Below are 14538 nucleotides of genomic sequence, written 5' to 3' on the forward strand. Positions count from 1 at the left end.
GTTTGTTTATCTAGGTTCATCTCCTTGCAATAAAATAAAATATTAATATAAATATATGTTAATATTAAAATTCATATATGAAAGGAGTTTATTAAAACTACTTTTAAATTAATTTAACATAATTATAAAATCCCCAAAAGTTATTAAAATATTAATTAATGACGTCAGAAAATCTCGGGGTGTTACAAAACCCCTAAGAATTAGGCAATCTAACAACATTTACCCTAAAAAAATTATAGGGCAAAAAATCAAAACACCAATACAGACATGCATACCATAAAAACACATACACAAAATCATCATAAGTCAAAAAGAAAAGATGTATCCATACGAGAGAACGGTCCTCCAACATCAAAATCAAACACCAAATCATCATATTAATTGGGTAATATGAAAATCGACCCGACCCGACTTCGTTCTTCACTTCCCCTAAAAACACAAATCTTGTGAGAGATATTCTCTTTGAGAGACTATCTCTAATTGGGCCAGTATATTATATATTTTTTAAAATATTTTAAGTTGACATTTAAGAGTTATGTGAGTAGACATTTAACGTATTAAAATAAGCCCGGAAAAAAGCTCCCGTTTCTTTCCGCCATTGCCCCTGCTCGAAGCTTTCAAGCTTCAGGTATGTCTCTCTTCCGCGGTTTTCCTCTCTTTTCTTCTCTTCCATCTGTCTATTTATTCTGTTTGGCTAAATATATCGAATGCATGTATGATTTGAACGCTTTCTTGAAGAATTGCTCCTGAATTTGCTGCATATTACATAATCCTCCCTTCTCTTTTCTGGGTTTATGCTTGTGATTTTTTTCTGTAAACTTGTTTTTCTTCTTCGAAAATATATTATGCTGATGGTAATTTCAAATTGAAAAGGGGTTTTGTTCGAAATTTTATTAGTTAGGGTTTTTGAGATGTCAAACAATACCGTCAAAGAATGTAACTTTATGTATTCTGGTGATATTGTTCTGAACTGATAACTGTATTTTGCATTGAAGGAGGTGATTCTAATTACACTGCAAGATGAGAATAGAAACGTGCTGGTTCTGTTCTTCTAAGATATATCCTGGTCATGGTATTCAGTTTGTCCGCAACGATGCAAAGGTAAATTTCCTACTTCTATTTTGTTGTTTATTTTATTTGAATTTTTTCTACTTTCTATTTATCCTGTATTATTGAATTTTCAATTGTAGAACTTTAGGGCATTGGGAAATTTTGAAGTAGAGCATAGTTGTGAACATCTTTTACTCTTTGGCATTTGCCATATCATGTGGCCAAGTCAATTGTAGGGAAATTTAGATGAAAGGACATGTGGAATTAGATTCCCCATTTTACCTGAAAACCAAGGATCAAATGAATTGCTTATATTTACCATTTGCAAGCTTGTGATGAAGTTGCCTTCTTGTTTTATGTTAAATTCATCTTTTCACCTCAAATTGGGGTTCAAATGACTTGTTTAGTAGTTGTATTCTCTTCTTTGCTTCATGTCTAGGTATTATATTCCTTGTGTGATTGTTTTCTTCATTTTGTCTCACATCCTTGGATGAACCTCATGGTCTTCTCCATTTGTGATTTGGTAATGACATCAAGTTGTTGGAGGGTGGGGGAGTTAGATGGTGAAATCTGTTAGTGTTTTGCTTAATATTGATAAACTAGTGTAAGGCACTCTAGGTTTTTAATATTTGTGTCATATCTATATGGTCTTATGTGGAGTTTTTTTGGTAGTTTTGCATAATCATTTAGCTTGGCATTGATCAATGAGGGTGTGGTTAGTGAAGCCACCGAGCTCTTCAATTGTGGTTGAGAAGCAGAGAACTCATTGTTTCACCCTAGATTTTCTTAGGGTTTTGCTTTAGTAAGCATATAATTAGCATTCATATGATATCAACTTATGTGTAGTTATACCAAGATATCTCTGCTTCCATTTGATCTTTAAGTAATTATTTTCACAAAGTTCAATCCGTAAGTACTCAAAAGACTTCAACATTGTACCGGTTTTGTTGTATCAATACAATTCAATGTGTTTTGCATTTGTGGTTGGAGTGGCATGTCAAGGAACTTAGATAAGGTACTAATATAGGCGTATAAATGGGTTATCAAAATTACAACGTTTAGCTTTGTGAGAATGTATTACTTAGAACCACATTATAATCATTAACTTCGTCTTGATTTATTAATCAAGTCTATTGACCAAATTGATTAAATAGATATGGAAAATTACTAAAAGAATATTGATAGGAAATTGCTTAGAAAATTTGACGGGGAATTACTAATGTTAAAAGATTTAGTTTACCATAGTCCATACTCCATAATACAAGAAAAATTGACGACGTTACATTTATAGATGGTATCTCTTAGGAAAACAAGAGGCAAAGCAATGACTTGTTGAAAAATATGAGTGACATGGAGTATCATGTTATTAAACCATAAAGATAATGGACCAAATAATGCTCTGCCCAACACTATGATTCACCATTCAACATCGTGCTTGATGGCAACGGGCTAACCAGCTCTGCTAGTGCTATGTTGTCTGTTCTAGTCTTATTGTATCATACTATTTTGGAACAGGGGTAATGGTGTAACAGTTGTGCCAGTTGATTCCTTAGGAGTTGTATTTGAATGATCTGACATGAATTTGCTACAATCTGCTTGTACTGGACTATGGTTTAATGATTCTCTGGAATTGCGTCTGCAGATTTTTCGATTTTGTAGATCCAAATGTCATAAGAACTTCAAAATGAAGAGGAATCCTCGAAAGGTCAAATGGACCAAAGCCTATCGCAGATTGCACGGAAAGGATATGACTCAGGTATAGAGCTTCAGCATAGACCATTTAGTGATAATGAAATAATATTAGTTCTGTACATACATTGTTTTAATGCTGTTGTAATCCGCCTTCGTTCTTTTGTGTTTCTAGGACTCTACTTTTGAGTTTGAGAGAAAGCGAAATAGGCCAGAAAGATATGACCGAACTCTTGCTGAGAATACATTGAAGGCAATCAAGATTATCGACAAGGTCAAAAATACCAGAGAGAAGCGTCATATTGAGAAGAGGTCAGTTTCTGTCTCCATATAGCAATAGCTACTTAAGCGACCAATTTAGATTTTACATTCTTTTGGCGAATATTAACTGTTTTGGGTTTGTAATTGTGACTATTTTACAGATTGAAGCCGGACAGACGTAGAGAAAATTTGAAAGCACGAAAAGAGCTGAATATGAGCATCGATATGATCAAGGCCCCCAGTGTCCAAATACAAGAGCCTTCTCTCACCCTACCCAAGATCAAAGTCAAAACTTCAGAGCCACAAGAAGAAAATCGTGCTATGGAAGAGTGATTGCAAGTATGGATATAGTCATTTACATACCGTGCTTCGATTTGGTAGTAGCTTTTATAGATCTTGTTATGCCCTATGCATTATGGATCTGTAGGTTTTGCGGTGAGTGATTGCTTTCGTTCTGTTTCATCACAAACAAGCATGATGTTGAACATGTTTAGTAGTTTTTTTAGTTAAATTACATGGAATTGTCATTAGCATTCTCATAATTTATTTAATATCAATAACCGAACATATCATTTATAGAAGAGGTTGGTTGATCAATGGTAATTCGCTATCTCTCTATTCTCCTAATAACCAAAAATAGATTTATACAAGAATTGTGTATTTCTCGAAAAAAAAAAAAAAAAAAAGAATACGTGGAATAAGGGCATCAATTTTCTCACGTCAAGCAAGAAAAAATTTTTACTACTTAAGACCTTGTGGTCGTGGATCTTTACATAGACATAGCCTTCAAAAGAGGTTAAAGGAAGCTCGAGAATAATTATGTCGAGGAAATTTTCATACTACTATTAATGGATGTGGCTAATTACTTGGTTAATAATGTCGTATCAAATGTCTAATATATCTACATGTAATCAATGTCGTACTCTCTTCGTTCTTTTTGGTTCTTCTCGTTTATTTTTTCACAGTTTTCAACGTAAACTTTAAACCTTAATATCTCTAAATACGCAAAATACAATATTATAAAAAATACATAATAAAAAAGTATACATTAAGACGAATCTAACGAGATCTCACATAAATATATTTTATCTTCTAAATGTGACTCAAAAACATTAATTAAATTTCTCTCCTTAAAATAAAACATTCCAAATGGGAAAAACATTAGCAAACGGAAAGAATATTTATTTATTTCTACCATGTAAACTAGAATTGATATCTTCGTTTAAAGTTGCTCAAAACTATCAATAATGTCATTATCTTACATCTAAACAATGTCATTTGTTACAAAGTATGGTTATAAAAATAGAAACAATCTTGTGAGAGAAATTCTCATATAAAACCCTCTTTCATCAAAGTCAACTAAGTGTACCAAATTGCCTTCTCGTTGGATTTTTAGCCATGGCAAAATCCCCACGCTTGAAAAATTGTCAACCCCATACGATCACATTCATTTTGATAAAAAACCTAAAAAAGAGAAATTAATTTCATTACAAATTCAATTTAAATAAATACTTCCTCTATCCACCAATTTTGCCTTGATAGTAACAATTGGTTGGAAAATTAAGAAAAATAAAGTCAGCTAAAATAAACATATAAATTAAATGAGTTGATAAAAATTTTAAAAAGTTTAAATCATAACTAAAAATAAAAATAAATAAATTTAATAAGACAAAATAAAAGGAAAATTTAGACAAATTTCATAGATTCAAAGTCAAAACTTAAACAATTATGGGGTGTAGGATCATTCCTATTACACGTGCCATCCTACCACGTCTACGGTTTAAAGTTAGTGAATATATAATAAACGTTAAATGAAACAAGTAACTAATCAATTAGTATACACATAACACAATATAAAGACGAGGGACAATTTCATCGACGATATAAGCTGATTCTGTTCACCATATTTTGCGCAATCTTAGATCCCCTCTCAGTATGTGGATTCTGTTCACCATATCTTGTGCAATCTTCACTTGCTAATGCTATTATCCTCGACTTTAGCTGCACAATCTGTAATCTGAATAAATCTACAAACAGCAAATTCTTCAACTATGTGTGCTCACCTTGCCATCTGCACTATGCAAGAAAGAAGCAATCAATGACTTGAAACAATGACAAGCACAAAAAAAGCAATCAGAAATATCACTTTCCATTATATGTGAAAAGTAAACATGCCTTAGACGACCTAATACCATACTAAATCTGGAAAATCTAAAATTTGGAAATATGAAGTTGAGAATTGATTGAGATTAGCTCAGACAATCAGAGTGATCTTTTCACTCCTTAGGGTCTGTCTGGATTTGGTGAATTAAGGGGTAAAAAGTAGCCTATTAAATTTTTTGGGCTAGACCGAATGATTGAATTGTTGAGGTTAAATATTTACCCTACCTCCACCTAGAGTAAAAAAGTACGGGGTATTCTTTCACTCTTCTCTCTTAATAGTATTACTCATACGACTAGTATTATTCATACATGCCTTTCAGCCTCTTTGGACTGAACTCCTTCCATGTCTAACCTTACCAAAAATATGGTGGTGATCTGAAGAAAAAGGAAAATTTTCTATACATGCATCCTCTGCTTCCCTTCAATTAGCTTCTATTACACTACTACTCTTGCCGCCATTGTTAGGGCTTGGAGTTTTGTTGTTTCTAAGCTCAAAATCTTCCTATATACTTTGATTAGGGTTACTATCATCTTTTTTCTTTGTTAAATTAGTAATTTGTGGTGACCTTTTGGTAAAAATTATCATTGATTGCTAGATTTTTTTGGTGCTGAGCATTTGTGCATATGTGATTTAGTTCTAGGTTGTTTATCTTCGTTTTCTAAACAAAGGAACAATTAGATCCAAATGAGATTTTAGTGTGGTGCCAGTTTTACTCTAGATTATCAGTCTTGTTCACCATAGTTGTACAGTGGTGGTTGGGCGGCTATCTCTAATGAGATGATAAGAAAATCAGATTACAATCGCAAGTTTCATGAGATAGTGAAGTCTAAAAATATTTTGTGGAAAAATTTGCCAAACCATCTTATATTTCTTCCATGTAATTGTTTTCTTCCTTAAATGTTCACCTATACTTTTTTACCCATAAATTCTTTACCCCATAACTAGTAATGGGAATCCAGGCGTGCCCTCAGATGAATTATCACACTTACAACTTACAAGCAACCATACCTTTCTCTCTCCATCCAACAATAAAATGTCATTAACTGACTCTGACATTCAACCGCATCTTTATTTCCTAAACTGATTTGCCTTCTAGGGGTTAGCTAGTTAACCATGTTTCAAATAAGTCATGAGGATATGAAGTTGTTATGATCTGACTACCGTTCAGAAGCAACAGAAAAGAGGTAAGAAACAGATAGAAGAGAGGAACAAATGCAGAGTTATAGAAAAGAAAAGCAGAATTCAGCTTAGATTTTTTTTCCTTTAACTTCTAGAATACACGTGCTTAATGCTGGGTACCTCTCCTTCATGACAGATGCTTTCGATACATCATTACATCCAGTGTCACAGGATTGGCTGATATTCAAGCTTTAGATGGTTCAAGCAGTCTATACACTTCTTACAGGTGAATAAACACATTTGTGTTTAAGCTATCCCTACCCATGATCTATTTATAGTGTGAGGTACATATGACTCCACTACCTCCTCCAAATCACTACACTTAACCAACTCCAATATTTGACCACATTTTGAGAACAGGTCAGTTGGAACAAGTACCATTTTTCACAAGTAAGCTGATGGGTTTAACTCTCACCTAATCCTCCAAATCTCTCGGGCTACCCTATGATAAAAATTAAATAAACATTTTGCTGCATTTTTGTTTCCTGAACCAATCAGCCCTTCTAGCGAATGGCTTGTATACAACAACTCTGATAGGTCTAAAGATAGGACTTATACAAACAATCGTGATTTGTTATAGTAAACACAAGTGTCTACTTCTAAGGTAGTTCTTATTGATTGTTTACTAAATCCATCAGAAATCACAAAACACTCAAAAGTCCAGAAATCAAAGAGAAGACTTGTAATGGACATCAAGTCTCAGATAAAACCTCAACAAAAATCAAGTACTATTGAGCTTCTCTGTTTGTCTTAAGAGTACTAACTGAACAGCAAGCAGCTTCGGAGGAAAAAAAATGAAACAAAAAAATCTTTAACCTGAGAGTTAAGATTATAAAAAACTTGAGCAGTACAGGCAAGCATGCTGGACTGGACAATTTCATAATGCTCCTACCAAAGTTTCAAGTATTATTGAGCTTATCTGTTTGTCTTGACAGTATTAACTAATGCAAACAGCTTGGAAGAAATAAAAAATTCTTACCTTGAGAGTGAGGATATCATAAACTTGGACAACACAGGCAAGAATACAGGACTTGACCATTTCACATCACCCTCACCCCCTTGAAGATAGTAACTGATAGCTTCAACATTCTGAAACACGGTATCTTCTACCACAAAATTCAGCTAAAACAATAAATTTCCAAAGCATATTTTCAACCTCCTCCCACCCCTTCACCCAAAAAAAATCCCAACATATCCCTAAGTCCGACTGATATACCAAAAATCAATTCTTTGTACAAAATGTAGTCTTCAAGTAGCAAATAGCAAACCAATTCATCATAGCCTTAAGGCCCAAATATAATACTCGCTCCTATCCACTTCAAGTGTCTCATTTGCTTTTGCACGCTTGTCACTAATTTAATGCTTAATATTTTTAATTGTTCATAAAAACTATAAAAAGTTAATATTAATAAAAATTACATTAAGACGAATCAAACAAGATCCGACTTGACAATGCTTTAACTTATAAATTAAAAATAAAATAGAAAGAGTGATAGTGCAAAGTTCCAAATGGGACACATGAAGTGGATAAGAGGGAGACGGGAGTACATAAAAGGAAAAATAGGTGGAAAAATTTCCCCTTGCAGATTTTGCTCATCCACTAAATCTCAATAAGAAATTGATAGTACTCAATGACCTAAAGTTCAGATATTTCTCATCCAGAATGTATCTATTGATGAAAGTGTATAGGCGATGCACAATTAACTCATATATTTGCGATACAAATGCACTCATTGGGTCACATTATTCAATTAAGATAGCACAAAAATTTGTCGGAAACACTTAACCTATTGAGTAGTATCCTCAGAGAACCTAGCGTCAAAAGGAGTAGAAGGGTTTGGGTGTGAAGATCCAACGTTCTTTCCAGAACCTTGCTGCAATTCAATCACAAGCCATCTCACTGCTTTACTCATTTGTTCTAGCCTAACAGCACTTATGGGAGGAAGACTAGCAACAGGCTGACCAGGCTTTCCAGCCACTGAACCAGTTGCCTCATCCACCAAGCACTCTGACCCTATTCTCTGCTTCACCGACTCCACAAACTCCTCCGCTTGATCACAAGCAACCCTAAAAAGTTCCCAACGCTGTTTCAAGTTCTCAAGGGCAACATCTGTAGCTTTTGTTTTCTGACTTCCTGCTGCTTCTCTTGCTAGTAGGACCCCAGCCGCAGCAGCCATAAAATCCTGATAAGCATTATTTAGGGCATCTACAATATTGTCCATTCGCACAATTAACCTGAAAACATGCACAAAATATCCAATACACATGAGAAGATGACTATACCAATCAGCCAAGTGCCTGATCACATTAATTGCAACCTGTTTTGCATGTAAATTTCATTTAACTTGTAAGATTAGATAGATTCATGCCGACATTATCTCAATTTGAAATATATGTAATAGCTGCGACTTAATATAACTAGTGGCTAATTGATTTGACTCAAATGACAAACCAGAAAAATGCAAGTTAATGTAAACAAAATGAATCTGCAGGAAGCACAACAAAAATGTAAGCACCAACCAAAAAGGCCCCATAGGCTTTCCTCCAAAGCATTAACTTTAGCAAACTTATGTACAGATGGAGAAAAAAGAAAACAAACATTATAAAGCTACATCAAATCAATAATATTTTAAAATAACAGGAATTCCAATTTTAAAGGGTGAAGTAGAAGAGATTACAGTGAACAGAAGAGAATGAAGTCACAAAATAGCATCTTAAAAGCTCGATTCAATTCAAGTAGATGACTATAGAATACAATTGTGTAGTGAATGCCCGAAATCATTGTTGGAAAACAATAAGGTCATTTTAATGTTGCTCATCTCTAGTATCCTTCTCTTCATCTAGCCATCTACTGCATTTTCATGAAGTTTTTCACGTCATACACGCAACCTCAATAGGTTAACACAGCTAATTAACAAAAGCCCTAAACCAATTATTCTCACAATTACAATTATGCAATAGATAAAACCCTAGAATGAGAAATTATTCTCACAATCGCAAACATCTATTCATAATACTTGCCTCAAAGAGATTTGGTATCTGTGGTGAAGACAATTGATTTTGGATGCCGATTAACACGCCTCCTTTTTTTGGATGTCGATTAAACCCTAGAACGAGAAATTGGCAGGGTGCTTCAATATTTTCGCGGGCTTAGTTTGTGTTAAAAGACTTAAATTTTGGAAGGTTAGTTTGTGCCACTTGTGGAGTAGTAGTAATTTGCTACGAGGAAAGAAAGGTTGTAGAATTTTAATCATTCATTATAACTAAGGCCTTTTGATGATTGGATAATTAGTTGTTTGATAAAATAAATTATTTTGCATAAATATATAATTTGATAGTCATATCAGTGTTCAGTAAATTAATTAGTTGGTCGAAATTTTTAGACAAGTTGTTCTTTGTAGTGTGTTTAAAATCAATGGGCTTATCGATTGATGAATTAACTAGTCAAATCATTCACCGCAAGAGATATTCAATTATACTTCGATATCACTCGTATTACTTCATATTTTTCCGACACCCTTCTTAACTTTTGTAAATAGACTTCACCCTTATTTACAAGTGTGATACCTGTAGGTTACTAAAGTACTAATGTTTCATTTAGAAGTATGTTCATATATAGAGAAAATATAATACAAGTAACACAAATTCTGATATGAGACCACTTCATGATGAGATTATTTTTATTGATTGGCTCATTGTATAATTATTGTCTTAAAGTGTTAAGAGTATATAATATATTATGGGACCTCAACCATCAGCTTAAACTTTTGGTTGAGTTAGTTCTTTGACATAAAGCGATTACTTATAACTTTAAAGTGATGGCTTACAGTTTAAAGCGATCAATTTTTATCGTTTCAAAATAATTGTTTATAATCTTAAGATGATTACTTAGAGAGTTGAAGTAATTATATAAGCTTATCACATACAAGACTTGTTGGCATCAGGGCCGAATTCAAAAAAATAAAGTGTTATCAACATTTTAAATTAAATAGATTTACATTTAAGTGTATTGTCCACGCAAAAATTTTATATTTTGAAAACCACGCAAAATGTCATCAATTAAAATATTGATTCCAATTAGCCAAATAAAACTAAAGTTCAAAAAAGGCTAACAGAAAAGAAACATAAAAAATGCCCGAAGAGTGTTTTATTCCCTTTCTCCATTTCAATTCCCGTAGTAATTATCGTAGGGGTTCAGTAGATCTTTTTAGTTTTAAGATTCAGACATTAATTTTAACGTTCCAAATTAGTCGCAATATTAATAATATTTGCACTATTCACTCATTATGTTTGATTTGTAATTAATTCTTAATCTATAAGTTAAAACATAGTCATAGTCAAGTAGGATCTTGTTTAATTTGTCTTGAAGCAAAGATTATTAATATCAAAATTTTATAATTTTTTATTATATATAGTTAAAAGATATTAAGGATTGAATTAGTGTAGTAAACTATATGAAAAAGTAAATGTTGCAAGTAATTTGTAACAGAAGAAGTATTATATAGGAGGGATTAATCAATAAGAAATTTGAACAAAAAATACTTATGAGCAAATCAATAAAATATGAAATGGTGGAATAATCGATTATTCATGACAATCAAAATCAAGTACTGTAATCAGTAATGAACTTAATCCTATCAGCATTTAAATTTTTTTCAAATAAAACAAATTGAAACAAACTTAATCAAAAGAGTTAAGAGAGCAAATTATCCAAATGCCAAGAAGAATTGACATTAACTAATGTCAACCATGCGGCAGCAACCGTCTGGTGACGGAGAAAATCTCAGACGACGGGAGAGGGCCGAGGACTACAGAGAAAACGAAGGAGGTCGAATAAGTTAGGGTTTAGATTTGAGTGGGGTATTTAGGTACTTGAAATTCGAATGCGTTAGGGTTTAGATTTCAATTGATTCAACTTTCGATTTGTTTTATTTCATTTTTCTTTTTTGTTCGTATTATAGGTTTTGCTATATTTTTCTTTAATTACCATTCATACATTTCTTTTATTTTTCATAAGTTACATTTTTCTTAATTTACTCCACTTGTATCCTTGTAGTAATGTGACGACGAAGATAGATTACAATATTGTGAAAGTACGTTGGATGGAATCCACAATGGCAATATATGGATTGGTAGGCCATCCTTTTAGAAAATTTCACAAGTAACATCCCCAACGGCTAGTCGTTACCTTGTCGTGATCTGTTTTTTGCGTCTTCAAAAGAATTATGATGATTGAGGTGGGGTCATTACAAGTTGCAATAATATGAGTAATTTCCAGCTAACACTAAAATTTGGAACATGTTCATCAAAGGTTGCTTGGTTTTCTAAATGATATTGAAGCCTTATCCAAATCTAAAGGTTGTATGACTTGGATCATGTCATGTGTTCCTTACTTGTTTCACCAATTCAAAGTACGTACCAAATTTAGCTCTGTCCAACTCCCTCTCCTCCCAACATTGGTTGACATATAAATCATTTCATCCACATACATACTCAGCTACTATTTTTATCATTTCACTACTATATTTGTACGTTTGTTATCTTGTTAAATTAAATTAGATTTATTGTTAATATTCCAGCATGTAATTGAGGAAACATGAGGTATACGCACTTTATAAGTCTTGAAAATACCATATTAAAATCATCTATGGCAATAGGAGAAAAGAGTTCAATCACTTATAAAATGTGAAATAACATCTTTAATTCATCAATATGGGATAAACCATCTCAATACCCCGGGTTCCCATACCCCTCATATGTGAACTCCAACAAGTTAATTAGCATGTGAGAATAATCAATTAAGGTAGAAATGTCATTCCTTTCGAACCTATCATTAAATTTTAAATCAAACATTTGGCTCTGATACCATGTTAAATTAGATTGGACCTGTTGTCAATGTCAACATGTAAATAGGGAAACACGAGGTATTTACACGTTATAAGTTTAAAAGAGACCATCCCAAAACCATATAATAATAGGAAAAAGGGTAATTAATTTTAAACTAATCAAGACGTCAAAACCAATTTCAATGATAACAGATTAATATAGACATGGCCAATTTATATCTCACCAATTTTGAGTCTAAAATGGAATAATTTATTTAATTTTCTTCATCATTCTAAGCATTGAATCAAATGACTAATTTGGTTATCGATATTATATGGCGAAAATGTTAATGAAAATTTAATGTTTTTAACCGAAAAATTATTTGACAATGTTTTATGATCAAGTTTGCCCGAAAAAATTATGGGATAATGAATAATTGTGAGAAATAATCCAGGTGGTGATCTTGACTTTCCAACTATTCCACGTCGTAGACAAAAATTTTTTTTTTATTAACATTACGCTATTTTTTACACAATATATAATGACCTTTTTTTTAAAAAAACAAACATCGTGATCAATTAACCACATATTTCAAACCCTGTCAAAATAAATACTTAATGTAACTAAAAACTTTTATTATCATATAAAAAAGTTAAAAACTCAAAATCACCATACACATTTAAAAAATATTTATAGACAAGCTAAAAACTCATAAATTTTCCAAATCATAATTATAATAATTCGAGTGACATATAAAAAGTATCAACCACATTTTTGAATTTGACACATATCGTCCAAAGTTTTTTATTGGTGGAATGAAAAATCAACCTCAAAGTTAACAATAATGATATGTTTGATTTTTTTATTTTTTTTTTGAAATGAATGATATGTTTGATCTCATTTGTGAAGGGATTACTAATTAATTATAATTAATTAATAATTACATGTTGGCACCAGATACGATGTCTTTTCTTCTTAATTATTATAACGATACTTAAAATGGTTTTATATTATTATACATGAAATAAAGATAATGTTCTCCACTCATCTCGTGACCTTCCACCTTGCAAACCACCAAACACATTAATTGAAAACTTTGATGAATATATATAGATTTGTGTAGCCAAAATGGATTTGGAAAAGCAATGGCAAATTTGAAATATAACGTTTTGAAATTTCGGCATAAATTAGGTGACGAGAATGACGATAAAACTCTTTAATTTTCAAATTAAAATTTAGTTTTAAGTTTGGCAAATTTCAAATCAATAAACTCTTATTTAAAATTAAGACTAATTTTGATCAAGGAAATACACGACTCATTTGGTGAATATACCATTGAAATTTGATAAAGCAAGAGTTTGTGTTGGTATGTGGGGTCAATCTACATTTTCCACGAGTAGTCACCAGCGGTCCAAGGGCTGGGGTATTACAAATGACATCAGAGGTTAGGTTTAAGATTAATTTGGACAATATTAAGTTAAAATTGGTTAAATTAAAGATGATAAAATAGGCAAATTTAAAATGAACTTAGGGTAAATAAATTAAGTAACTAATTCAATTATAGTAAGTTTTGAACGTGGGATATGATGAGACACGTATTTGAAATGCTTAATTTATATGTTATTGTTTGATTATTTATACTTATTGTTATGTTATCTTGGAACATCTTAAAGTATATTTTATTTATTCGCATGCTGATGTGAGAAGCAACCCACCCAACCCGAACCCTTTCATAAATTCCGTTAGTGAGTTATCTTTTCCTTGTTTTTATTTTTGATTCATAAGTTATTACTTAAGTTTTTATTACTTAAGTTTCAAGGACGAAACTTCTTAAAGGAGGGTAAAATATGAGTATATGACTATAAAACCGTCTAATTAAAGTATTTCAGTGTTCATGGGTTTTAACTTTAAGTTCAAGGACGAGATTTTGTTTTAAGGGGGAGTGTATGTAATATCCGAGATATTTTTTAAAAAATAATAAATAAAAAAATAAAATAAAATAAAAAATAGAAAAATAAATAATTAATAATATAAAATTTAGAAAATTTAAACAAAATAATAAATTTGTTAAGAAAATTATACGTTTAAATGTAAAAAAAAAAGAAACAAATTAGGTTTAAATAAAATAAATAAATAAAATAAAATAAGATAAAAATAAAGCCCAAAAATTTAGGAATATTTTTAATATAAAAAAAATATGAATTTGAAAAGCTCATTTACACAGTTACTCAAAAAAAATTTCAAAATTAAACTTTCTTCCCCCACTTTCTAAAATAACTCATCATTTATCTCCGTTGATTTTCCCGTTCTTCCCTCTAATTCTAACCAACATTATTTCTCTTTTATAAATTAAGCAATTTACTCTTTAA

The 14538-nt window shown here is 31.7% G+C and overlaps 2 protein-coding genes across 4 annotated transcripts in view; one reads left to right on the forward strand and one right to left on the reverse strand.

Annotated features, from left to right (window-relative positions):
- LOC130800631 (probable ribosome biogenesis protein RLP24) overlaps positions 1-3514 on the forward strand; it is a 66341-nt gene extending 62827 nt beyond the window's left edge. Inside the window, exons 2-6 of the mRNA XM_057664192.1 lie at positions 568-628; positions 996-1101; positions 2693-2806; positions 2915-3051; positions 3162-3514. Coding sequence (XP_057520175.1) covers positions 1021-1101; positions 2693-2806; positions 2915-3051; positions 3162-3333 — 504 coding nt within the window. The 5' untranslated portion in view covers positions 568-628; positions 996-1020 and the 3' untranslated portion in view covers positions 3334-3514. The remainder of the gene's footprint in view (positions 1-567; positions 629-995; positions 1102-2692; positions 2807-2914; positions 3052-3161) is intronic.
- Positions 3515-4674: 1160 nt separating this feature from the next.
- Positions 4675-9625, reverse strand: LOC130823412 (mediator of RNA polymerase II transcription subunit 32-like). Of its 3 annotated transcripts, none has more exons than XR_009046585.1 (3): positions 9365-9555; positions 7323-8578; positions 4675-5071 (listed from the first exon to the last, which is right to left on the reverse strand). XR_009046585.1 is itself a non-coding variant. In XM_057688035.1 (3 exons), the coding sequence occupies exon 2, from the start codon at positions 8563-8565 to the stop codon at positions 8131-8133; it is 435 nt and encodes a 144-aa protein (XP_057544018.1). In that variant the 5' UTR covers positions 8566-8578; positions 9365-9555; the 3' UTR covers positions 4675-5071. The 3 variants fall into 3 exon arrangements, 2 of the variants coding, with proteins under 2 accessions (XP_057544018.1, XP_057544024.1); XM_057688035.1 differs by having other exon boundaries at positions 8131-8578; XM_057688041.1 differs by having other exon boundaries at positions 4675-8578; positions 9365-9625.
- Positions 9626-14538: the final 4913 nt, after the last annotated feature.

The sequence above is a fragment of the Amaranthus tricolor genome, chromosome 1 (genome assembly GCF_026212465.1).
Source record: "Amaranthus tricolor cultivar Red isolate AtriRed21 chromosome 1, ASM2621246v1, whole genome shotgun sequence".
NCBI lineage: Eukaryota > Viridiplantae > Streptophyta > Magnoliopsida > Caryophyllales > Amaranthaceae > Amaranthus > Amaranthus tricolor.

What these genes read in the sequence shown, in the direction of transcription:
- LOC130823412 (XM_057688041.1), bottom strand. Translation starts at nt 8,565, where the DNA reads ATGGACAATATTGTAGATGCCCTAAATAATGCTTATCAGGATTTTATG.